Genomic DNA, 27438 nt, shown 5'->3' with positions numbered 1-27438 from the left:
ATGCCAGAATGCAAGCATGCGCGCGATTCTTCTCCAATTGTGGGTAGTCCTTTCCCAAATACGATGTTCACAACTACGTAGAGACGTCTCTGTAGGCAGTCTCGCATCGTATAACTCGGAGTGATCGCGGGCGCGGGCTTAGCCACGTGTCTAATTTCTTATGCCACTGTTCTTGCTGGCGCTGTCTCTAGATTTCTCGAAGACATGTGAATCGAAACAGTTGGATAGAGTTAAATGTTCTCACGTGACTCCACAGCCCCCACCTCAACGAATGAAAGCTAGAAGTCTAGAGAAAAGAATAAAAAGGGTGGCCACCGCAGTCGCGCAAATGAGGTTTCGCTCCTTGCACGACGTTAAGGCGCCCGCGCTGTAAGCTTTCATTCAAAGCTGCGCGGACAACGGGGGTTCGCGATGCCGCGACCAAGACCCAAGATAAGGCAAAGAGCCCCATCTGTGGACGTTCCCGTGTCGTTGGGCCGACGTCGGAGATCCGAGTTTACGACCCGAGGATTTACGAGCTCCCGCTGTGCCCTGAGAAACAGCAGGGACAGCCCCCATTTCCCTTCTTAACCTCCTCCGTGAGGTCTGTGAGTACAGCTACAGAGCTGGCTGGTGCACGCGCAGCAGCAGGCGCTCGTACAGCGCTGCGATGCGCTGCAAGACCCAAGGGGTGTTCTTCTGTCATCCAGCCCCTTTGGCCGCCATCGTAGCCTGGTTGGCGCCGCCGCGCTTAAAGTCTGCGGCTTGTCTTCCGTGCGACTCGGGGTTGGTTTCTCGCGCCTCTTCTTCATTGTTGAACCGGACGCCAGGCGTCCGTGGACTGGCCGACTGGAACGGTATTGGAGCAAGGGCTTTCGGCGGCTCGTGAATGCAGGGTTGTGACTGTGTGTGGCGTTACTCTCATAAAAGCTGGCGCCACTACCGCTCGATGTCCGGCCGTGCCCGCCGCTTCCTGGGACGGCGAAGCAATCTCACGCGCGCCGGTCATTCGGTCGGCGCCGCATTGCGAAGCGAACGGCTGAGTGTTGCTTTTATTTTTTCGCGATGCTCTATTTGCTCTCTCTTGCCCGTGTCGTAAGAAGTGCACGGCTCTCACTTTCAATTTCGCATAACTCTGGAGCCTCCAAGAGGGAGAAGAGACGGCACGTGGCGATGAAGTAAAGAATTCTATACCACATTCTGTATCAGCCGACGTGTTATGTGGCAGCAGGCTGGAGTCTTGAATGAAGGTGGCAGGGGCAACAGCTTGCCATGAATAATGTATGCATGAATGTATTATTATCCGTTTGCTTCCTTTTCTTTCTTTTCCGCATTGCAAATGACCGTTTTAAGGATAGGATGATATTGTTTCATGTTGCGCAGGCCGTGAATCATAATCAGAGAAGCACAAAGGCGACTGTTATAAATTTGTTAAAATGCACAAAACGGCATTGCACCTATCGTACATTTAATCAGTGACCCTAAAGACAGAAATAGGAGAGGGCAGAGGCAGGGAGGTAAAGCAGATGCACGTCCGGTTTGTTACCCTGCACTGGGAGAAGAGAATATAAGGATGAAAAGAGAGAGACGAGGGAGAGAAAGCACACTTTCGCGCACATGTGAAAGTTCGCAACGAGTCTCCAAACGGTCGTCAAGACCTTTCGACTTGAGATGCTGTTATAACACTTTCGTGGCTTTCTGTGCCATCGATGCGTACCGCCATGTTCCATGGATCTTCATTTCCGTAAATGCTCTATCCAGGCTGTTCGATGCTGTCCATCGAGCTTCACGCTCGACGTCCTACCGAGTAAACAGACATAACGAGTGTTCAATCGTTTCTGCAGTTCTCAAGAGTCGCACATGGGCGTATCCCCCATTCCGATGCGGAACGAGTAAGCCTTTGTAAACGCCCCCTTAAAGAGGGGCTAAACTACGCCAGTAATTCACTTTAGAGGTGGTACTTACATTTGTGATTGTATGAACAAGTCACAAGAACAAAATTACCAGTCGCCGTTGCTGTTGCATCTAAAGCCTGGATCACACGTGATTATCATTTGCCCCCATCTCCCTTCACTTCTCTTTCCCCGAACACTAAAAGCGAGGTACATGCCACTTTTAGTAAGCTAATTCTAACGTCCTCTTGATTGCCGCATTTGAGATGCGCGCAAATGAATGGAAGGGTGCTTGCCTCTCAGCTGTGGCTTCTCTCAAGAGTTGCCGCGACGCTATGCGCAAATATATTTTCCTATAAATTATTTTTTACTTTATTAATTTGTTCATTTAGTTTTTTTAAGAGTTTAATCGCTCCCTCACTCAACATTTGCTACACAATCTTTATATGCTGTAGCGATGTTATTTCAGCCAAGGAAGCACTGCCTGATGTCCGTTACACGAGTTTACCACTCACTCGTTGAACATTCTATGGCTTTTGCTTGCTTGTCCTTCAACTTTCACAAGCAAAGGGAAGTATGCAATCATCAATATTGTACTACTATTCCTGCAACAACAATGTGCTCTCAGTTTAAATTGAACTACTGCCCGAATAACAATTTTTTCAGCTTCACTAATGCGCCGTATGTGGGGTATATGTGCGCTAGTGCGGTGCCGACGCAGGCGCAGTCTTTTCTAAACCGAACGATGAAAACATTTCCGCTGCTTATGCCGATAAAGGAACGGAAATGGCACGCGTTCCCAGCAAAGGGGGAAACCCTCAGGCAATTAGAGACCGCAAATCACTTTCCGCTCTGCTCAGTCCAGACAACTAGCCGACGGACTAAAGCAGCGCGGCTTTCATTAGCACGCATTCAGAAAGCGAGGACCGAGCAAATTTCTGCACACACACACACTCGCACGCACAAAGGAAGAAAGGAATAGAATCAGCGGCAGCCGAATGAAAGATCCTCAGTGGGCATGTCACGTTGCTTCTTTCTGGGTCTCCACGAAGAACCAGCACCCTAAGAAGGCATCCACGTCCTTCCCTTTTACACACCCACCCTTCAGCGCCGTCACCACAGCAAACCCTTTCCCTTCGCATCGACACGTATCAAAGAAAGAAAAGACTCGGAAGAAAGCGGCTACGTTTTCCCCTGGGGGTATATACAGGCGGCTGTGGCGCGAGTAAGCGACGGCGCAGAGAAGCCGAGACGTCGACAGCGGCAGCGGCTTCGAAACAAAGGCGGCACGTCAGACGCCATTTCCTCGCGCGACGACGGCTGAGACGACCGAGTTCCTTTGTCTTCTCGCCTGAGGCAGATCGCGCAACTGTCTTCTCAGGGAACTAAAGCAAGGCTGGCGACGCAATACCACGCGCATATACTTCCTGACTCTCCTCCACCTCTTCCCATCCTCCTCCCCCCTCAGAGCACCTTCCACGGCTTTCGTGCCGACACGCGACCGAATGCTGCGTGAAGGACAGGACGAATGTAGGGATACGACAGCAGGAGGGGAAGAGGACGAAAATGAGAATCGACCAAGCAAGCAAAGCATGCGTGGAGAACAAAAGAGAAGTCGTAGGAGAATATTTGGAAGGAAAAGAGGTAGGACTTGGAAATGAATAAGGAAACGTAATAAGGAGAAGACGTAAGAAAGAAAGAAAGAAAGAAAGAAAGGAAGAAAGAAAGAAAGAAAGAAAGAAAACTAGGAGCAGATGCCGAAACTAGTTGCGCCAGTGAAAGAAAAGGAACGTTAGGACATGTTCTCCAGGGTTCGTCTTACGCGAACGGTCCTTGCAGTGTGATGGCGAACAGGCAAACTGAGGTACAGAGTAAGAGACGGGCAGCTACCGAGGAACTGAAGTAAGAGGAGGAGAAAGTCAGAGAGAGCCACGATCAGAGCGAGAAAGGATCGAACGAAAAGGGAAACTCGACCACCCCCCAAATAAAAGTCAGGCGAGTGCGTACTTGGAAGTGTAAAAAGCACGCTCGCGCTCGCTCGAGCCAATGTGCGAGCGAAATGCGGTTCTGCCGGCGGGAACCCGCGAACAACGGAGAAAGCTGCGCGCGCAATTTTACAACACACCCGCTCGTCTAGCGCTCTCGCCCGCTCCGAGTGGAACAAGGGCAAAAGAAAAAACAACTATGTCGAAGTTGCGGTGAAAAAAAAAATAAGTAAAGAAATAGGGGTCAGGGGGCCGGGTTGGGGGGCGGAAGGTGTGGCGGTAGAAAGAAGAGTAAATAACTGAGGCATCCTACGCACCAAGTTCTCTTCACGACTCCGCACTCCAGAGTTTCCTGTAGTGCATGGGTTACTCTTACTTTCGTTTTCATTCTTGCCTTGCCTCGAGGAACTGCCGTCTGGCGCAGAAGGATGGAACTTGATCGAACTTGCGGAGACAAAAGGAAGTCTCGTCGGAGGAAATAGAGTTGAAGAAAAGAAACTCGAGACAAAGGTGAAAAGGGGGGGGGGGGGGGGTATAGGAGGAGAAAGGCGGGAAAAAGCAGGTAGGGGGCTTGGGTGGCGGAAACGGAACGGAGAGAGGGGAGCGAAAGGTTCCGTAGGACGGAGGTGTGTTCCGGTGCGCCGCTAGTGTTGGTTGGTCGCAGTTTCTTCCACGTGAGTTGCTTTTCGGTTCTTTCTTTCCTTTAATTTTCGTCCGCGTCCCCGACTGCACTCGCTGCGTATCCTTACGCGTCGAAGATTGTGTTTTCTGCCTCGACATTCGCTGTCGGTACCGCTAGCTTTAGGAACAAACGGGCGTGTTCCGGAAATCGGAAAAGGAGCGCGCTAGATGGCCACTTTCAGACAGAAATCGAGAAAAAAAAAAAGGAATGGCATGAACTGGTTATCTCTTGACTTCCTTTTGTTGTTTTGGTTTTATGAAAGACATAAAGGAAACCAAAGCACAAATATGCATGCTCTCCAAAATGAGAAGTAATAGGCGGCAATGCACGACGACGTGCTGGCGGTGACGACTGATCGTTTGTACGCCTACGAACCTCTGCATACCTTGCCAGGATTCGAGCGTGCGCCTGACTTACTTTCGATGAAAAGCGATGAGAATCACGGGTAAAATGTAGCAAAAAGAAAAAGCATTTGACAAATAAACCAAGAACGAAGTACGACGACAGCACGTTTCGAGAGGGCAACGCAGTGACCCGAAGCGGCCGGGCAGAAAATCACGCAGTCATTCCGAACGAAACTCGGCAAAGAAATTTGAAATGGCCAGCCAATCAACTTTGCTGTAGGAACCGAAGAAAAAGAAAGAAGGCATTGGGGAATTCGTAAGGCACGAAATGTGATGAAGGAAGGTGAGAGAGTGCAATTTGGAAAGAAATGGAAAATTAGGGCCCAGCTCGCTACAAATGCTTCTCACATCACCGCTTTCATTCTCTTTGGTGTATACTTTCATTCTTGCTTTCGCAATCTCTCTTTTCTTCTATCTGCTACTATGTTAACGCTCGCTCGAAAAGCGACGAAGGTGTTTCGGGACGCTACGCAGAAGCCCACGGCAAGCGATGTATTCTTTGGCCTCACGAAAACGAACGATAAGTGGACCTTTCTTCGATACAGCGAAATGTTAGGGGGGAAGCGAAAGAAACATCAGAAATGCATGAGATAGATAGAGGGAACTAGAGAGAGAAAGCAGCCCACGCGTCGATACAGAAAAGCTACTTGGGCCTATTTATTTACCTTTCCCTCCTTTTTCAACCCCTCCTCACCTAACTTTTCGCTATAGCTCTCAAGACAGCGCACAAAGGCACACGTACCTGCCGAAAATGCTAAATGGAAAGACCCTCGCAAAGGCGAAGATGGAGATAGCTTCTTTTTTTTTTTTTTCGAATCCGCGTCTGAATGATTTGGGTGTCTCCTCCACCAATTTCTCCTCGTTTCTTTTACTTTTTTTGTAAGGAGGAAACGAATGCCTAGCCTGGCAGAAGTATAAAGGGAAAGAGAGAGAGAGAGAGAGAAAACGAAGAGATGTCTTCGCTGGGGCCGAAGTGCAGCCGACAAAGTTTGGTCACGGCACACGAAAAACGATTCGCCTGCGTGTCTGCACTCACGGGAAGAAGAAAAAGGAAGAAGAGGAAAAAGAAGTATTTTCGAATTCCCGTCGCGTTCTATTTCTAGCTCCTGGTGCCGCTTTTGCTTGTAAACACAAGCAAGCCTGAACAAAAAATATTTTACGCGAATCCCTTCGAGAGATGTCTCAATGGCCTACTGCCTATAAATGCACAATGACAATTTTATGAGCTTATTTCCGTTTTCACCCGAACAACAATTCTGAGGCGGTACATAAACTAATTACAGACGCCCACCTCTCTGCAGCTTCATTCCATAGTTGCACCCAAGCTGCGTGCTCACACGTGGTTACACTCATTTAAAATATTGAAGTATTAAAATAAAAGAAATACTGTTTTAAAGTTCTTTTTGAAATCGAAAGTATGACATAATGTCGCCGAGTCAGGGTAGAGCACGATGAAATATGAAGACAAGAACTGGTGACAAAGGATTTGGTAAAGTTAACGACGTATACGCGACTGTTTCGTCCAATTTTAATCTCAGTATGAACAAGGCTCGCTTGTGGTAGGCGAAACGTCAACCTTACTGAATATTTCGTGGGCGTTGTTTGTTTGCATCTTTCATTGAACTTCTTTACGTCTAACGAAAAGCGACAACACGAATCCACACCAGCGTCAGTGAATCACTAGCGAATCACACTGCCAGCGACTCCCACGCCATCCTTTCAACTTTGTGTGCGGTGTGCCGTCCACTTAACTCTGTTTTGTTGCTCTACTATTTGATTTGTGGGCAATACTTTCGTTCGCTGCAATAGATATCGCAGGCCTGCTGCCGAACATAGCCATAGCACACTAGACATTTACTCTCACTCCAGCCCTCAAATAAAGTTATAACCTATTGTAGCATCTTATTGGTCCTGTTTGATGCGAAAATAGAAGGACATTCAGTTTCGCCCACATTAGCCTATACAGAGCCGCAGTTTCAAAATGAAATGTCGTCCTTGGCCCGCAAATAAAAGCCCGTGATGAAGCGACTAAGCCAAAACAAAAGATCGAACAAAAGCTACACAACCTGCACCAGCCACTGCCTGCCTCTTCAAACATTGAAATCCTCCCGCTATTTCACTTCCGCGGGAGAATGCAGCATTCCGGAGGGCTTCGGGACGGTTAGAAGTTTGTGGCGAGCACGCCGCTCGACGGCCTCACAGAACACTGCGGAGGCGCCGGACAAAGCGCGGCGCCAGCGAGGGACAACGATAAGACCCCCGTCTCTATCGCTGCTGCGCGAACTACACCACCGGCGTGGTCGCTTCTGCTGCTGTTTGCGCCCGATGCCGAAGCGTCGCGCTCTCGTAGAACGAAAGTCATATCTCTCCTGCATTTTATGGTCGTTATATTCGGTTTTCTATTGCTCTGTCATTTGCCGGCTTCTCCTCCTGCTGCTCCTACTACACGCCTTTCGGTACCAACTGCCTCTATATACTTTTTAGTTGTCCTTCCGCTGCATCTTTTTGATCTTGCTCAATGGAAAAATCGATGCGCTAGAGCCAGGCCCAGGCTCTCTCGCGCCCGCGCTTAAAGTGCCCGAAAGAAGAAGGAGGGTGCTACTAGGCCTGCCGAGCCGTCTCTGCCACCCAGCTAAACGACCAGGAGGGATAGACCGGTGGGAGGGGCGGGAATGGGAGGGGGGGAGGGGGTTGAAGCCGGCGGGCGTGTGCGCGAAAGACAACAACAACCGAGCGGAAGTGTGAGCACCAACCCCTCCCCGCCGCAGCAGCGACAAGAAGCTGAGGTGTATTTGGGGATGGAAACACAAAAAGGGGGAGGGGAGGATGGAAGGTCCGGCCGTATCGGCCGGCAGCGAGCTTTGGGAATGTGCCGTTTCTTCGTGGGGCGCGGCCCGATTCGGCAGCCGCTTCTTACCACGCAGGCGAGCGCAGCTACATACGTTGTGGGGGCTCGACCGGACTCGGTCTGTGTGTGTGTGTGTGCGTGCGTGTGTGTGTGTCAGTGCGTGTCCACGAAAATGTGCTTCTCGCGAATCCGGCGGCTTCGCTGCTGCCGATTATTTCTGCCCCCTTGAACGAATGAAAACGGACGCGGCGCCGGACGGCCGCATCTCTCGGCGTTGTATTGTCTGGCGCCATTCCATTGCTTCCATTTTTTCGTCTTGCTTGTGTGTGCGTATTTGTTGTTGTTTTCTTTTCGTTTTCGTGAAGCTTTCTGTCTTTCTGCGCCGCTGAAACTGCGCCGCAGGGTGTCTTTGAACGAGAAAAGAGTAAACAATCAAGATTGGTGCTAAAGGATGAGCGAACGCTGCTCGTTTCTATAACTGCCTGGTTTTAATCTTAAAAGAATAAAACAATATGTAATGTAAGCAAGATAATAAAGTTATGCACTTCTACCGAGAACTTAAAGAATACAGAAGAAAGAGGAGCACCGTGACGATGCTCCCATTTTCATGTGAGGAAACAAATATAAAAATTATAACCAACCGGCTGGAGTATAAGTTATAGTGCGAACAAGAGGACCAAGGAAAAGAACAGATGGAAAACAAATTATTGCCATGACACGCATTGCAGCAGGAAAAATTGTGACTGTAAACCAGGGATGGAATTGTATAAGAGGTTTGAAAAAGACGGACTAAGAGTTGTGGACTTGTAAGAAAAAAATGTGCAAACAAGGCTTGCCTCGAGGAAGATTTGCACTTTCTTGATACCGTACTAAGGAGGCGAAACGCAAGACTGCAACGCTAAACAGCACGTGGTTACGCGTTCATTTAAGAAGCTCAGGGCCATGGCATTGCATGAGTTGGTTAGAATGCATCATCAAACCTTCCCATAATTAGCGATCTGGCGGTTCATGGTGGCATTGCCGATTGACGCTGAACTTGATTCTGTGACAGACCATACAGGCCACGCAATCCCGCAGCGACGCTTCCCGAGCCTCACCGATTTGCAGCTCCACCAAATCTCAGTGCATGTTACGAGTATCAAAGCACAAAAATTATAATTTGGATGCAGAATTGATCAGCCTAACCGCTAGATTTATTTAGATGCTGATACGGTTTGCTGCCGTAAGTTCTCCGCTAAAAGCGTTCGTTGTAAGCAATTTCGCTCGCGTCAGTGCAAAAATCGCCTGTCATTGTTCGTATGCACACAGAGTGAAAAGCATGCGCTAGTGTCTTCTCGATTTTTATGTCAGCCAATGAACTTCGCTCTAAAAAGTTTGCCAAATTGAAGCCACTACTTTCTGAGCACGATCTAACCCATGGCACAGCTTTCCAGGGGAAAATGCCTGGCAGGATGAAAGATAACGATCCCTTGATATGGGTGAGTGGGTTGATCTTGGCAGTGTTCATAAAACGCGCTAAAGACGAAGACGACAAGCACTGTCGTATGTGTTCCTGTCGTCTTCGTCATTATCGAGTTTTATGAGCACCGTCAAGATGAAAGATACCAGTACTTTCTCTTAACCTGTCAACAAACTACGATGAGCTGAAAAAACATTGGTTAATACATACAAGCGAATCACGACAAAACCAGAGTAAATTCTCATTTCTGCACGCGAATGTGTTAGCGATTCGCAGCAAACAAATTTGGTTGTTAAAGTTACCTCAGACATGGTGACTGGAAAGCGCCAAGGCAGACGTAGAATATCAACGTAGTGCGACTCGAAGGTAGCAAGAATACGTTTTTCTTTTTCTTTTTAGGCTCTACACTTACAAACAAAATACATGGTTACACAGGTGAAATATGAAATACAAGCTCCCTATAAAGGTGAAAGACGGTAAGAAACGCAAGTCATCATTGTAAGAAAATCTTGAGCATCTGTTACATCTGGTGTGGCTGCTGGAACGGATACTTTGAACAACTTCTTTAAGCAGTAAAGAAAAGTTCGGTAACGAAAACTAAGAAAAAAACGGTAAAATATAAGAAAAGCCTGCTCGAAAATCATAATTGTACATCGCAACAAAACGCACCTTCTTACAGCGCAAGAGAGCTAGAAGGTACAAAATATGGCACACGGTTCAAAAACAACAGAAAACGTGCACTCCTATACATGTGCCCACCTATATACAAGACACACATAAGTGGTTTAACAAGGACGTCACACGCGCCTCGAAAGCGACGACTTTGAGAAAGATGAACAGTCTCGCTCCATTAAGTGGATGTGTTCCATTTGAAGGAGGCGGGAAAACGAAAGCGTTGATGGGGAAAGGAGCAGTGAGCGTTATCAGGTAGCTGTCAACACACTCCGTATATGAAAGCTACTCGCACCCTTCTACAAACGGCACTAGTAAAGCTACCAAACAAAACGAGAAAACCGAAACTGACTTGCGACCATCGACAATGTCCCGAAGTCCTTCTTCTAATCGCGGAATGATCTGGCTGAAGCTATAAAAAAATGATAAAACACATGACGAATGTCCACGCTTAAAAAGCTTTTCACGTTTCGCACAAAGCGAAATGACCGAGTCGCGAAGAGCAGTTCCACCGGTTTTTTAGGTCAAAGAGGTAGACTAGGTTAACTTTTATTTTTCTTCCTGTAAAAACTTTGTAGCCCCTTTGAAGAGTAACGGCTTTGAGTCTTTCCTTTGACGCCAGATTGGACGATACTTGTGTCAGGGCCGCGTGGTCAGAATCGCTGCCAATGGGCAACGTCAGCACAATCGCAAGATCGCTGTCAGCACAAATGAAAGTAATTGAACTATTGGGATTCCCTATCTTTATGGCATCATCAATAAATTTTATAGAAGATAGAGTAGAGTATCTAGCAATAGGAGAACGCTCTTGTTTTTACCACAAGCTGAAGTTATGTTTTGCCCGTTAAAACTTGGCCGGCATCACTAACTAGACGTCTGGAGGCCTAGCGCAACAATTGGATTACGTGCTGACCTAAGTTTGAACCTAGCTTTGCAGTAAGGGTTTAGTCGAGAATCAATAAGTTACATGGGCGTTCTAAGCAACATCATTGTAGGTTTGGCATAAACTTGTCTTTTTTTTTCTTTTTTTGCTGACGGTAATGTGAGTTCGTATTCTGCTATTTTATCTTCAGCAAATTTTGACGGGAATATTTTTGCAGTTTACAAAAAACAAAAACAAATGAATCCTTGGGCACATGTAGGCGTATTCGTGTTGTGATAGCTGACCGAAGGCATTTGCATCACGTGCCTAAATCCCTTCTGCGGGGCTCATGACGACATCAAGTTTTCTAAAAGATTACTCAGCAGATCCGGGTCCCGCAAAAGAAAATAGAATCTGCCTCGTTCGAAGTTATGAATTAGGGAGAAGCAGCTGCCCTTGAACGAGCAAGCAGTCTTTCCTGAGCACTGACACTGCTTAGAGATTCCGCGCCTGCGAACTAAATCATCCACTATGCCACGCAGCTTTGCGCCAACTGACAGAGCCCCTTCAAGAAGACTCATACTCATACTTTACGAAGGTCTGCACAGGCGCTTTCGTTTAGACAGCACAATGACTGCATGTCATTGCCCAAAGCCTGGGGCAAACCTTTCTCTTCGAACAGAATGCGCAGAATCATTGGCATCTGCGGAGCTCAGTGTTTTCCAGCAACCGTGATTGCCAAAATCTATTACTAGTGATTTCTTTAGTGCTCTCAACGCGTTGTCCAAGGTCAATCCTCACTAACTTATATTATGCTATACAAAAGAAGCTGAGGAATAGAGGGGCACGATTTTTGTAAGTCACAAACATGTGAAGCCAACCGACAATGTGATTGGCTATATTGCGGTAGTGGCTTTAGAAAGGTGGCTTTAGAAGACAGGGGAAAAATAAGAGGCGAAAAACACAAAGTTTGTTCAAGTTAATTGTCCGGTTGATTGCAGTGCACTGGTCGAAGGAGAACGGGCAGAAAAGAAGACCATAATCAAACAACGTTTGCCTTCTCATTGGTAGCCTTCACATTGTGATTGGGCTTCACTGCGCAGTGGTCATCACAGACGTCACCTTGTGCTCACAAAATTCCTTTCTTTTTACAAGACCGACGCGAATTACATTGAAAACAGTGGCTTCGGCGGCATCCCTGAATGCACTCGATTGCTGGTGATTCACAATCGTAGCTGTAAATAATTTACCAAAACCGACTGGCAGAAATTTCGTGTTAAGATTTAAGAAAAAAGCAAGTGAATACAGATCTATTGTATAAGAAGGCGTAGATATCGGAGTGCCACTGAGCTCGTTCAGGCGAATTTGAACAAGTCGGTTTCGTTTCTCACGGCTTTCAGATCAACAAATACGTCACGGCAGCTTTCAGGCAGGCATACAAAGGGTGGAACCGTAGTATTTTACCTTATAAAGACTGGGTTATTGTCATCGCCGTCCAAAGAACAATGCGGCGAAGCGCATTTCACAAATCTGTTGCACTTATCACGAACGTCAAAAACGAGAAGAATGGTTGCTCAATATATAAGTGCCTCTTCATGCTAGGAAGTCAAGATAATTCGTGTTCTTTTGAATCGTGCCGTATAGCTGGCTACGGGCTTACAATCTTAAATTTAGTGCAAAGTTTAGGCTGTCAGCACCCGTTACGTAAATATATTAGTAATGTACCATCAAGGATTTATAAAAGGTTTCTTCTACGTCTGCTCAGATAATTGAAAGCGTTCATTATTTTGCACTAGAAATTACAAATGGTAAAGAAAGTGATGCAGTTTTTATGATATTCGGCAAACCATTTGACAAGGTCTCCCATATATATACACTTCATAAATTAAATTAAACACTCGATATACAAAGATGATAACCTGGTTTTCAGACTGGCAGTTTTCAACCTGGTTTTCAAGAAACTGGCAGCAATATGTTGTTTGCAAACACCACTCTTCTGAAAGACTTCCAGTAGACTCTGGTATCACACAGGTATTCGTGCTTGGGCCATTTTTAGTTCCTATGTTCATTAACGATCTAGTAACAAATATCTCAGTTAAAATTAAATGCTGACTCGGGAATCCCAGAAGATTATTGAATGATGTCGGTATTGGGAACTGGAAATAAATTTTGAGTACACTGATTTTGTTACTATTACTCTGAAACGAAAACCTTTAAAATTCTGCTGTTGTGGAAATAATCGGCTTCTTGCTGTAACAACTCACCTTAAATACTTAGGACGTTGGATAAATAACAACCTTCAATAGTCAAAGCACATTAACCACGTTACAGCAAACTCAAACAGGGGGCTGTTCTTTGTCCGAAGAGCTTTAAAATTATCAGCCTCTACGGTTCGGTTGATAGCCTAAAAATCTGTTTTTTTACTCTTATTAGACTATGCTTCTATAATACGCGAGAATTTTACAAAAAAACTGATATTCCCATAATAGAGAAAATACACAAAGAAGGAAGACTGTCCGATCTATATATATATAGAATTTTGGCATTTGTTCAATAACAGTTGTTTTCGCCAAGGCTAGTTTACCTACCTGGTCCCAGAGGAATCAGTCTTTCACTCCTATTTCTTTAACAGCTAATTAATGGACGCTACAGCACCGATACACCGAATGTAATTTCTTTGTCATTCGGATATGACACCAGAGTTCAGACCAAGCATATATTTAACAGTGACTTCATTTCGCACAAACGTCAGTTGCTTCAAGTGCTCCTTCTCTCCCAGAGTTGTTAACGACTAGAGCAGTCCAACTAATTATGCAGTTCTTCAACCAAATGCTGTCTTTTGTTACAAAACTAAGGTCGTCAAATCGTGTTCTTTTTTCATTTTTTTTCTTATGCAGTGATTTGTATTTATGTATTCTATTCTTTCAAATATTGTAAACAGTTTTGTTGTATAACACACCCTCCAAAATTCGCAGTGAGGATTGCAGTAAAAATAAATAAATAAATAAATAAATAAACAAGATCTTATTCCCTGTTCATAAATTCACTGTTTATCCATGACCTGCACAAATATTGGGCACACATGGAACATCTAGGTAAATGATATACTTACACAGGGTTCCAAAGCGCCCACGTTATTTAAAACACACTAGAGAGATTTAGCGCGAAGTTGAGCTACCTTTTTTTGGCGTACTTCAGCCATACGCTTCAAAGAATTTTGGCCACACTCTATACATAGAGAGCGGGAGGCAAAGGAAACGGCGTCACCCCCCCCCCCCCCCCCCCCCTTCGTTTTCCAATAATAGTTGGTACGCCACTGCCAAAGTTACTCAGCAGGCATTGAAAGACGACGTGGCCTCCTTTTATTGCGATAGTAACTATATGGGCGCTCGAAGCGCATTCACACAGCCGCCTACGCTGCCGTCGCCGTGCCCTTACGCGCGGCCCGCGTACGGAATGTTAAAAGGTCTCCAAATACACGGAGTGCGTCTGGCAGAAAAAAAAAAAAAAAATTAATGTCAACGACGAAGCAAAGTAGGCGCACCACCCCACTCCGCTCAAGCAGCTCGGTGACGATCCAGGGCAGAGCTCTGTCTTCCACTGCTGACATGAGCATTATGTGCACTCGCGATGTGACCACACTATAGCATACATGCTAAACGTTCTGCTAGTGTATGCACTTGTCAGAGCGAAGCGGACAATAATTGTCAAGCTAATTCTCCAATACTTCACTGAGCACTCACTAATGCCGACCGCGTGTTGCGAACAGCAGTGCTCAACGTTCTATCTTGTCCATCCGTTTGTAACAACAATTCACCAGTCAGGAGAGCGACGGTTTTCCCGGCTCACCTCATGCCCCACCAAGCTGCGACGCCTGCAACGTCACCGGCGGCGCTAATCACGCCAGCGTTGTAGGATGCCTGGCAGCTGTCAGGGTGCTGTTCCTTCTGCGTAGCATGTGGTTGCACCACAATAACATGTCGCGTACGCGTACAGCTAAGACACCGTTCGAGCAGTTCGAGCGCAACGACGAAATATTGATATCGCTATGGTTGCCTCGCCCTACGCGCGAAACTTCCATTTTCTTTTTTTCAACTATCAAACGGTGAGTCTGTCCACGACAAGCTCTTTGCGTAGAAATTATCGGTTTTGCACATTATATCTGAAAAGATATAAATGTTGACCTGCAGGCGTCTGCGAGCCTCGCGTGAAAGGAAACTCGAGACTCCCAGGGCTATGTAATTCCCTCAACTCGATCACTGCGAGATGGAACGTCGAACACGAAATAACTATGTCGACTATTTGAGCAAAGTCAAGCACAACTCCGTAATTTATGAAGGATTCGTGAAGTCTGTTAGACAGTTCACCGAAGAGACGTATTTCGTCCTTTAGACATAACTGCAGTTCTTTTTTTTTTTTTTTTTTGGGTCTGCACCATCCACCTGGCGTTTTCGAAGAACATGCGCCTGCTATCGCGCTACTTCCGGCTTGCCCTTCCACTCATCACAGGGAATCGCTTCGGTTCCGAGCGGCTTGCCTGTGACATCAGGACCCTCGGCATGGCACACAGGCGATGGTTGTTGCGAACGGATGGACAAGAAAACACGTTCAGCACTGCTGTTCGCAACAGGCTGTCTTTTCGTAAAAGCTATTCGACCTGTGACTGTGCGATCTCTGACTACCAGAAGTCTTTCGTAGGAGTGTAACCATTTTGCGCCTTTGTTTAGCTTGAAACTCTTTCGACGTCTTCTGTTGTAGGTCCAGCTTTGTTATTTAAGCTTATTTATCGTAAATACCATAAAATTTCAGATCTCTAAGAGCAATTCTTTACAGCTGCCGCTGCTTGCACTTCAACATCGTATAAACTTAAAAAAATATATATGTTTTGTCATTATCCTGTAAGCTTGGGATGGTGACTTTGAAGGTTTTGAAATGTAGCCCGTACGTGGGACTCTAGTGGGGATTGGTTACAGCTGCATAACCATAAATGTTGGTGTTTTCGTTGGAAGGCAAGAGAATGTGCTCAGTTATGTGCATCGTCTTTATGTCCGCCTGATTTGGTGTTTGCGTTAGGACATACTGTGTGAACGGTTTAGTGAGAAAAAATAATAAAGACAGCATAATATTAAAGTTGTGACAAGTGCGTTGCGCAAACATTACATGGGATTACAAATTGTGTAAGAGGAAAATAAGCACCCTTGTAAGCATCGCCGTTAATTGTGCAGCATTTACTAAAGCTTCTCTTCACATAGAATTTAAGATGTGCGTTAGTGCTGCATATTTATTTATTCCTAAATAAGCCTGCATTTATTTCTTTTTGCCCTTGTTTCTTTTCGAAATACCGGCTTCTACGAAGGGCCCCAGTACACAACCAGCAAAAAAGCTAACTCGATGGTGACGTCGTTAGTTCCGACATAAATGTTGCAAAGCAGTCGCAGATCCGAGATTACGAGGGGTTTAAAAATGGCATATGCACAAGCAGACGACCAGCTTAGTGATATTCACTCACTCACATATACGACCCCTGTTTTGCTAATAGAACACATCTTTAAGCAAGCAAGGTAGGAAGCCTTTGTATCTAACATAGCTCTTATATCAAATTTGTTTGTACCTGAATTTACTTAATTGCGGTAGATGTGGCCTGAGACATGCTTAACAATGATGTCACTTACACGTGCTTTCCACATTATCGCACCGCCTCCAGAGAGAGGGAACGAATGTTCTCTACATTAAAGGAGTATATTCATTTCTCCCATATTTGTAAATACATTTACGTCCGTGTTACCATGTGCTGAGAAAAGTCACGAACACGGGACTTTAGGGGGTGAAGCTTGCAGACAAGTAATAACATAATAAAATATAGAAGGGATAAGAAAGAATGGGCTCATTACAGTTACAAAAATTGTGAAATATGTTTGTTTTTCTTCCGAGCAAATAAAAAGAAAGAAAGAAAGAAAGAAAGAAAGAAAGAAAGAAAGAAGGAAAGAAAGAAAGAACGACAGGCACCGTCAGCTTCGAAAGCAAATGCATGTCGCATGGAAATTAAAACATACAAAATAAACCTGATGCTGCATTGAATGGCGAAATCACACGACCCAATCGCATTTACACTGCTGATGGGGCTCCTTAACCTGACATATCCGTCCACCTTCTCAAGCTTCTAATCATTCTAGTAACACAGGCTGAACAGTTAATTACCAAACGAATTCTCAAGACGGATTGGTCTTCAAGGATGTTAACCGACTTGTTTCTAATTATGGCCTGCCTGCAGTGGAGGAGAGAGAAGAAAATGAAGAAATAAAAAAAAGAAAAGACGAGAGGGACAGAAAAGAAAGCGTGGGGACACGACCGCATTTAATACACATTAGAAACACAACTGAAGCATTAAGCATGCTTTACGCGCACTTGTGAGCATTGAGGCGGCCTGTCATTGGAAACTGTATTAAACAGATTATAGCAGTCAGATATTAGCTTTTTAAAAATTCGAGCATTTCAAACTTCAAAGCAAAGAAAATGGGCTCCTGGAGGTTATCACGAAAAAAAAAAAAAATTTGCGCGGTTTGCCAATATTTTCGAACAACTCAATAAACGGGACTCGCTGGCAACCTCACCTGCAAGCTTGTAAAGTTAATGTCAGACAGTTGTGTAGAAATCTCATCCTTTTTCATTACATCTGCACCTCCTGCGCATTGCGCAGCCCGCTAGCGGCAAACGCGACATTTGCGGGTAGCCTTAAACGGCTTTTTGTGGGCGCATTCTGTCATCATTGTTCTTCGATGGCGTCAAACCTTTAAGAGTTTTCGCCATCTCTCGTTGGTTGCTCCCGTGGACAGTGTATGGCTTGTACGTTGAATAAATTACCGAACTTCACAGCTTATGCATTCGAACAATGTTGGCAAGATATTGGAGCAATATTTAAAAAAATGGTATGCTTGCCTATTTGTTTCGAATGGAGGCCAAAATATTTCAACACCTTATTCATTATTGCAACAATCCGAACACCTGCGCACGAAATAATGGATGCCGAGAGAAAAAAAAAACATTGTGCAGAAACCGTCGATGTCGATTAAAAATGTAAGTGAATAGCCGCACGTTTGTAGGAGTCCATTCGTTTCCTTAAACGAGTGATGCGCTTGACGGAGTATATATATTGCAGTTATGATCTTTGGATAGTGTTTGTGGTTTAATTGCATAATTTTGCAAAGAACAGAACAATTAACCAGCACATATGCAGCGATAGTATAGGTGGGATGTAAGGAACATTCAGATTCGTCAAATGTTTGTTGTCATCTCCAGAGAGAGAGAAGTGGTTCTTGTGGGGAAGGAGTAAAGGCTAGCACTATTTTCTGCGCTCAGCGCCAGCAGGGTGCCCTCCCTTTCTCTTTTTAATCTCCAGCAGCACAAGCGCCGGCGTGAAGAAGGACTGCCATCCTCCTCTCCCGCCACCAGGTTCCCCTCGCGCAACCTACACAGGGGGGAGAGCGCGTTGCGAGAAGAGGACAGTTGTCCTTCCCGAGCGCTCCACCGCCACATATAAACTCTCATACGTCGCAAAGCTCTCAGGCGAAAGCACCGGATCTCAAAAAGCTAGTTGGCGTTCGCCTACAAAGGCGCCCCGCCACTCGTTTGCGCAAGAACACGTGACCGGCGCTTGTGCATCGGCGCTTTTGCATAGATGGCGAAACCACCACCGACCAGCAACCTTGAAAATGGGCGAAAGAAGCAAAACAAAAAGAGGCTACGTATGCACTTCAAAATGCTTTGCCTGGTATTTCGGTTTTTTTTCCAGTCGACCACGGGGAACTAGGTGAACCGAAAATGTGTGGTATCTCTGACGTGTCATTGCAAAAAAGTGATAAGAACAGTGATATTGCTGAGAATAATGTGTGACGTACTTCTAAGGGGTTTCAGTTTCCGCATTATGTCAGAGTGGAGACCAGCTGTCACCACAGCCAGGATCCTGTTAGAGGGCGAAACGGTGACTGTCCGTGAATCTTTTCAGGCTCGGCAGACTCTCTCAAGCACAGAGGATCGGGAAGGTACTCCGGAGGCAGATCCAACAGTAACTTGTACATAGGTAGGCTCCCCGTACGTCGTATGTGCCCGGTTCCCGTAGCTTCGTATTCATCTTTTCGGTATCCTTAGTTTTTACTAGACAGCCGCTCCTGCCTTGCGAACTGCATCCGACCACTCAGTTTACGGTAGCGGCGCCATATTGAAAACCATCAGCGGACCATCGTAGGGATGGCGGTGGACTGAGGCGGCGGCAATGGGAATGTGCCGTCCTTTGAATGCCACCAACCCTCCCTTCTGTTCTGTTTTTATTTATTTTTTATTTTGCGCCTCTGAACCTCCGCCAGAACAGTGTCCTTGTTCCCTATCCGCTGCTTTCGTTCAACCTGTCTTGACACCTTCCCTCAAGTAGTTGGCATTTTATACACCATGAATGCATGGCTGTTGCTTCCCATTTTTGTGCGCGTTTCTTCTTTTTTTTTTTATTTCTTGTCTTGTCAGTGATTGATGACTGCATTGATGTCCTTGAAGTTGATCTGCTAGACATGTTAGCCAACAAAAAGACTGTACATTGTTCGAGCCTCACTGTAGCGGAATTATTGTATAAAACATGTTTACAAAGGTGCAACAGCATTTGAAGCAGCAGCAGAACTGTTTTGAAGATCTTAAACGACTGTTGATAAAAGGCAAGGTATGCTTAAAATAGACCTTCTAAAAAGTGAGTTGCCATGACAACTAATAGATAGGACCACCAAATCGTCGCCACATTTGTAATCCAAGCAAGCGCACATTTTATCGCAAGGTGCAACCACAAGACAAACTACTTAAAGGATAAGGCGTCAGTAAGTGTAATATGGCGAAGCTCGCCAGTTGCAGGCCACATGCTTGTGTCTATCTCATGGCCACCTCTCTGAACAAGTCTGCAGCAAGGAATGCCGTCAAGCCAGTGCAAACCATCTCCCTCTGATAACGATGTTCGATGACAGGTTCGGTTACTCACGTGGAGCAACGAAATTTGGCGCTTAGGAATGTGAGAGTAATGAGTCATGAAGCCTTTCCCGACACATTCGTTCTTTCATTATAATGACATTCGGCGACGCTTTCTCTTTGGGCGCTGCAAGATCTGGCAAAGACGTCCTTTCTTCTTCCTTTTTTTTTCTGCTCTCTGCACGCAGGCGCAATCTTTACGCCCTACTCACGGGAGCAGCAGACAGCCTACGAATACGTCATGTACGAGCACAACAAGGGCGACTCGAGGTTCAAGGTCAACTCCTCTACGGGCGTGGTCCTGAATGACGACCCCTTCAACATGACCCGAGAAGGTGAGCATGTGGGTCTACAAATCCCTGTATATAATGACCCTGCATATCGGTTTGTTTCATTCCTAAGACAGGTTCATGCGAAACGATCTATCCTTTTAACAAGCACTTAAATCAATGTAGAATGTCGCCTCAGTGCATTGTATCACGTGTGATCGATAGGGATTTTATCTTGACAGTCGCAGATGATACCGTCATTCTGTTCTCTCTCTTTCTCCTTTTTTCTGTGCGCTATAAGCACCACGATGGCTCATGATCCACTCACAAAGATCCTCTTCACGCATGTGAGCAATTTAATACAATGATGGGAAAAGTTAGTCTCAATTTCACAAACTGGGACTGAACTTAGTGAGCCAGACTTTGGCGTCACCACGTTTGGGTGTTGCGCATCTTGGCAGTCGTACCTATGTACCTCGGCGTCACACGTGTCTGTGTGAAGATTACGATCTCCGCGAGTGAAGATTTCAATGCGTGTGAAGCGGCAATCCGGTGCTCTAACCACTGGGCCACGGTCTTTTGTTTTACATGGTATTTAATACAACGAATGAAATTAGAAATTACGTATGTACACGAACTAACTGAGTACCAGGTGGTTATAACCAATGACACGTCAAGAACAGTAAATACAAAGAAAACGTCGTACAAAACAACACCACAACAAAAACTTGAAAAAGGTAAATACCCAATAAACAGGGTATGCCAATCGGGCTGACATTCATCTTGATCGTCAATGTCCTTCAAGTGCATTATAACCTATGAGGAATGTGCTCATGACAAAGATTATTCGTTCTGAATTTCGGTCTTGGATAAGAGTTTTCCATAGACTAAGCAGGCCTAACAGGAAAAACGTATCGAATTCCACGTGATGACGTACCATTCGACTAAGCCACGGGCGCACGTATGCCTCTCTCGTTACAAAGGCAGCGCCAGCTCTTTGAAACACTGGGAGCGCGCACCACGTGCCACTTCCGGCTTCCTTTCCTCGTGTGACAGCTAGAGCTTTGAGGCGCCGTGCTAGATCACATTACCTCCTGACCTCGCCCACTTGTCCCCGTACTTACGGCGCAGTAGTTTACGCTACGTAGAAACTGTGCGACATTGTACAGTCAACCAGAAAACCTAACGGATCACGAAATCTGAGAAAAAGCCGAATATCTGCGCAGCCTCATAGCGCAGCCTAGCATTCGCATTTACAAAAAATGAAATCATGGGGCTTTCTATGCCAAAGCCACTTTCTGATTATGAGGCACGCCGTAGTGGAGGACTCCGGAAATTTTGACCACCTGGGGTTCTTTAACGTGCACCTAAATCTAAGTACACGGGTGTTTTCGCATTTCGCTCCCATCGAAATGCGGCCGCCGTGACCGTGATTCGATCCCGCGACCTCGTGCTCAGCAGCCCAACACCATAGCCACTAAGCAACCACGGCGGGTATTCGCATTTACAGCCTCTACCAGTATATATGAACAACATCGCGATGTTGGGTGTTACTGACTACTGTTACAGACTGCTCGGAAATTGAACGTTTTCTGAGATCCCGTGGTCTGTAAACTTTTGTGGTTGACTGTACCAACTTCCTCGTCACCCCAGTTAATCATTTTTGAACATTTCATCCCTCGAGTACAATTGCCATCGTCGTCTTAACATACACCGCATGGCATATTTACAGGCACTTAGGATAGTATAATACGTAGTTAACCGAACAATCGTCATGTCGTAAGCGCCCGTCGAATCGGCAAGAAGATCATGCCAGGACATAAATCATGCCTTCCACATGGTCACATACCATGTGGAACATACCTGTGAGCTCCCTACCCCCCTGACAAACAACTACTTAATTTACACAAACACGTTGGTTCTCTAAGCAATGGTTCGCGGAACCCTAAGCAGCGCTGGATAGCCATGTACCTGCAAAATGATTCGCATAACATCGATCTCCATAGTGCATTGGATCTGCACATTTTTATTTCTGGCTTTTGTCCTTGTTGCCCCGAAACATGGTTGCCCTGCACGAGATTTCCATTTATGTTTTGTCGTCTTCTTATTGGTGAAAGCTGCTCCGTCGTCGGCTATCCTTTCTGCGGGCACCGAACAGTTTTGGCCATCACCTCATACGTCAGAACCAATACATGATCGTGAAATTCTTATCCCAATAAAGACTGAAGACCAAAATTATGATTACAAGTATTCGACAACCTTCGAAGGGTTATAATTACCTTAAGTAATTGGTCAGCTGCTTTCAAAGCAGTACTCGGCACAGGCGGACGTTCATATTTCAGAATATTTGTTGCCAACTGTGCTCAACAGCTCTTCGCATTCTTGAACACGTCAGCCTGTGACCCGTCGTACCAAATGCTTCACTTCAGGACACCCATTTTAATGACATTATCGAACGCTTTCAAAAAGCACAGTTTTTCCCAGTACGCGATTTTTTTTTCCAGGGTGCGGTTGTTATAGCGGTCAGAAACATTGCATAATCTGCTGTGACGCAAGTGGCACGATCCGTGTTTCACAGGGTGACATGATATAAGGCACTACCACCGTCAACATCGAATGCGATTCTCCTTGTCTGAACAGCCGTGAGCGTGGTAAATTTTACAGCGTTATATGTTATGCGCTCCCTCAACTACTGGCATCGATGTCCGCCGGTGTTCGTCCCTGGAATCCAGAAAGCCGCCATTGCCGGAACTTTACGAAAAAAAAAACAAAATTTTAAAGAAGAACGAAGCACTATGTGCAGCAAGAATTCAAAATTCGTACTTACCAATTGGACGTCAAATAATTTACCTAAACATAAAAAGCAAAAGAAACGCTTACTGCTCCGAGGTCGCAGCAAGTAACTACGTTTTCACAATGCGGTGCCTGGTCTCTCGGGCAATCGCTAAAAGGATTGGCTGACGCCATGCTGTGTAGATCATCCATAAACCAGCGACGAGGTGAAAGAATGTAAGCGATGTCAACTACAAGAAGCGAAAGACAAAAGAGGAGGTAGAAAAAAAAGGGAGACATTTAGTGCGAATTCAGCGGTAAATGCCAGAGAAATGGGTTTGCATTACACGTCGCAGCTCCTTGAGCTCCCCGATCCATGATTTACACCACGTTCACCACATTGCACAGTGTTGTTCGAGGCTCATTCGACACACATCCTGCGTATTCGAGGAGCGTATGTTATATTATATATATATATATATATATATATATATATATATATATATACACACATCTTCTAAGCTTTCCCCTCCTCCCTCTACTTTTACCACACGAGCGGCTTCCCATACTTCACACACATACACTTTTTTTTCTTCCAATCTAACACGCCTAATGTTAACGCACGTAAAAAGTCATGTCTCCTCGCTTACCCAACACCGGGGGCGCCAGCTACACAAACGAAGACGACTCGCACTAGAAGCATCACTGACCAAAGAATTCTTCTACTTCTCGAAATGATATTGCCCAAGCGCATCTCCAAATGTCTACATAACCGATATCGTCCGAAACAGTGAAAGGCTTACTGCGCGTAATATTGCGCTAGCTATGAGTCAACGCACCGCATCGTGGGCGAAACTGGCACGCCACATGGCCACAGCGACTGCTGATAGCGACACTGCTGTCTAGGATTAGTTCCGGCGCCCGCCTACAGCGAGGCTGTTACGCAGCCTGTGGAAATAATCATTTCCCCACTTAACAGCCTCTTTTTTTCTTAATATAAATCTAATCAAATTGTCTTAAGTACCGGCGTACGTTATAAAGTGCAGTGTTCAGTGATTCAAATGCGATATTCGGAGCGTATGGCTGCCGGTGCTGGGAACACCAAGCTAGTGCAATAAAGCACGAGCCTTTGTTACGCATTGCGGCTGCATATAATCTCCCCATGATTACCCGGCGCTGGCTACCATGCCATCCAATTATCGCGTTTGAATCGCTCGGCACTCGTCATGAGTGTGTTTATTGCCGTAGTTTCAATACAAGGATAACGTGAAACGAGGCAACGAGTGTAGTGCGCCAAGCTTAAAATTGTAGAAATGCGATGTAATTGACAGCAAATTTCTTTGTGGCTTCATATCTGGCAGGTAAGATATGGTTTACCCGAAGAAGAAAAAAAAAAAGAGGAGAAAAAAAAACAGGAGCAGCAAGCCCGTTGTGCTTTGCAAACAAGGAAAGCGTTTCTATTGCTGCGATTACTTGCACAGAGTCTTCGACACATGGGTAGGTACCTGACGGATGTAAGTAATACTGCCTCTTTTCAACGAGCCAAATTCTGGCCCTAACACTTGAAGCAGATAAACAGAACAACGGTCAGTTTCCCGTGCAGGACGTTCATATCTTTGATGTTCGAATTCTCTCACTATGCAAGTAGTGAAACATCTGCAACTTTGTTTCGGTTGTTAATTTAAAGTGGTGCAATGATTTGAAAAAAAAAAAAAAGAACGAAAGGTCAAATTGAATATATATATAACTAGAAACGTTCCACTTCCTGTCTATGTGGTATCTTCCAGTACACCATGGCTGCTTTCTTATTATTTTCCTTTTTTTTTAGTTCAGAAAGCATACAAAGTTTCTCCCTACATAATTTTTGTTTCCTTGGGATGAGTAAGACGAGAGGCCACGTAGAAACGTTTAAATTAACAAGCTCAATAGCGTCGTAAGATACGGACTGGCGTTCAAAATTTTACCGCCGTCCTTCGCCTAAAACAGGCCGCTGCAATTCAGGCTGTAAAACTAACCGACACATAAAGTGGAAGAGACCGTCAAAGTCTAGCCTTTCCAGTGTAGGTTGTAAAACCTAAGACCTTCTTTTACGGGCCCCGAAAGAAAACGAGATGTTGGCATTTTTTACTCGCCCACGCGCCTTTATTACCGGGGCACGAGAAGTGATCGTAATTATAATAATATCCAGAAGCAAGGAAGCAGCTTCCGTGTGCTTAGCTTAAGATTTATTCTAACGATGGCAACCTCCTTTGTGTGATTTTTTATTCTCTTCCGTTTATCGCACATAAAGACGACGGAAGATAAATACGAGGTTCTTGTGAGCGTGCGTAGCCGTTTCCAGCGGAAAACACCCGCAACGCCGTTGAACAATAGTCTAACATGTTTCCCTAAGCAGACATAAACACGGTTTACCATGGAAGCATTATGGAGTTATGAGGTAAGGCTTGTACTTTCTTCTCTTGCGGACGTAATAAACAATAAGATGAAGCATGTTTGCAAGGAAGAGGTTTCTTTCTTCTTTCTTTTTTCTTATATAATGCTAGGTCAGGCCTACTTGGGATCTCTAGAAGCGCTTGCCCCACTAACAGGAACACGCGAACAGAAAGTATGTGCTAAGCACAATGCTCAAACGTGTAACATATAGGGTTTACCAGCTGACGTTAGCCAAACTGTTATGAAAAAATTATAGAGGACGAAATAAGCACGGTGCAAAATACGATTACAAGGCCTATGGTGTTCGGTCGTGCGAAGTGGCCACTGCGATCGCTGAACTCACGGCAGGTGTGTGTGGCGATTAGACAGCCCACGCATGCGCATGCACACGCACGCGCGAGCATTCACTCCGTTGGAGATTGAAATGCAAAGGCACTCGGAGACTTATATAACTATAACATTAAGTAGAGAAAATTATTCCGTAGCACTCCAATATGGAGTCATGCGCATATAGCGCAGTGCTTCCCCTGGTAGTTTAATCACACAATCATAAAACATACGCGGACAGACACAGACACACACAACACGAGCATGAAACACGCACACAACAAACTCACTATACACACAATGCATGTACAAACAAACGCGCACACGTGCATGCACATCGACGTCATGCCGTTAAGTACGTTGCAGCTGCGCATTGGGTTGTCCGTAGGTGCGCCGTAGCTGCGTGCTGTCGGGAAAGAAGCAGTCGCTGCCAACGAAGACGGCGTCATTTTTTCTGTGGTAACGTAAAGTTTTGATAACACGGAAAGGAGGAGAGCGTAAGAGATGTCTAAAAGGCATAGCTTTAGTTTGCCTCTTTCTTCATAAACCTAGAAAATAAGAGTGTAGACCACCTTAGGGCCGCCTTTGCCACCCCCTCCCAAAATATAATAATAAAGAAACATCTAAGACAAGAATTATCTTTGCCCTAGTTTACAACAGCAATAACAGCTGAATGGTATATAGCTAACAGGTCGCTGATTCCTTCGCAAGAATATTGCGCATCCTAAATTCTCGCAAGGCCACCACCACAGGCGCAGATTGTTTTACCCCGAAGTTTCCCGGTAGTTCAACACTTAATCCTGCGCGGAGAGAGAGAGAGAGAGAGACAGAGAGAGAGGGGTCATAAGGGAATGGCGGGGAGGTTGACCAAGCAGAGCCCGGTAGGCTACCCAATCCTGCGCAGGAAATTCTGAGCGAGTCCCGAGAATCATTCGTGGAGACGTCTGTATGAGCGCGAGCGAGGGTCACCGAAGTCACTTCGTGTGGCGCATTTGCCGATGCACGACTGCTGAAAGCATTCATTACGGGGAGCTATTAGAGCAGCGCTGCCGACTCTCAACTCAAACTTAGAGGCAGGCTATGGTCATCAGGGAACGGAAGGTTCCCCGGCTACTGATTCCCGTTAGCCGAAGCCGAGCTTATAGTGAAGGCCTCTTTGAAGAGCGTTTCGTCGTTAACCCAGCTGCCATCTGACAGCGGCTACTGAGCTAGTGGTACCGACGGGAAGGAGTTCAACTCGTTAAGCCGTCTTTGGCCGTCGTTTCACGTTCAGGTCCACATAGACGCAATACAGTTCATAGTGATTTATTGAACGAGCGAAAGTGGTGCTGCCTGGTTTCAGCCCTGCCCCTCATGCAGTGTGTATAGCATCTTATCATGTTGGAATATTTAAATAACAAACACTGGAAGGGATAACCAATGGCCGAACGAGGTAATACTAAGCCTGGAACCATCATGTTTAGAAGACGACTTCTCTGTGTTCTGTACGCTGACTCTGGACTGTTTCCCCTCAGTCGACCACCTTTAATCACTTCGAGCCTCATACTCACTGCAAACCCCTGTCTTGTTTGAAACGCTGGAAGAAAGAATGAAGTAAGTTGCAGACATATTTCGACAACCCTTATCGGAATTGCCATACCCAGCGACCCATGCATATGGATGCTGAAAATATCAAGCATCATCGTTCCAAAAACTGCGTCTTCCTTCCGAGGCTGCACATAAATAGATTGCTGTAAGAGGAGAACTGCGAGACAGATACCCACTTTAAGCACTCGAATTCTGATGCAATTGTAGAAGATGAAAATGCTTTCTCGGGCAAGTTAAGGGTCCGAGGTCGACCAGCCAAAGAAATGA

General features: G+C 45.6%; 2 protein-coding genes across 8 annotated transcripts in view; one reads left to right on the top strand and one right to left on the bottom strand.

Annotated features, from left to right (window-relative positions):
- LOC126537170 (glutamate receptor 1-like) overlaps positions 1–27438 on the top strand; it is a 212027-nt gene that overhangs the window by 52405 nt on the left and 132184 nt on the right. For 3 of the 4 annotated variants that reach the window (XM_050184353.3, XM_050184356.3, XM_050184355.3), the window contains exons 2-3: positions 18786–18860; positions 19972–20118. In XM_050184353.3, coding sequence (XP_050040310.1) covers positions 18786–18860; positions 19972–20118 — 222 coding nt within the window. The remainder of the gene's footprint in view (positions 1–18785; positions 18861–19971; positions 20119–27438) is intronic. The other variant, XM_050184354.3, reaches the window with a different exon arrangement.
- Positions 1–27438, bottom strand: part of LOC126537186 (uncharacterized) — a 456401-nt gene that overhangs the window by 336204 nt on the left and 92759 nt on the right. The window lies entirely within an intron of this gene.

The sequence above is a fragment of the Dermacentor andersoni genome, chromosome 4 (assembly GCF_023375885.2).
Source record: "Dermacentor andersoni chromosome 4, qqDerAnde1_hic_scaffold, whole genome shotgun sequence".
Lineage (NCBI taxonomy): Eukaryota > Metazoa > Arthropoda > Arachnida > Ixodida > Ixodidae > Dermacentor > Dermacentor andersoni.
This window is presented reverse-complemented; position numbering and strand designations above follow the sequence as displayed.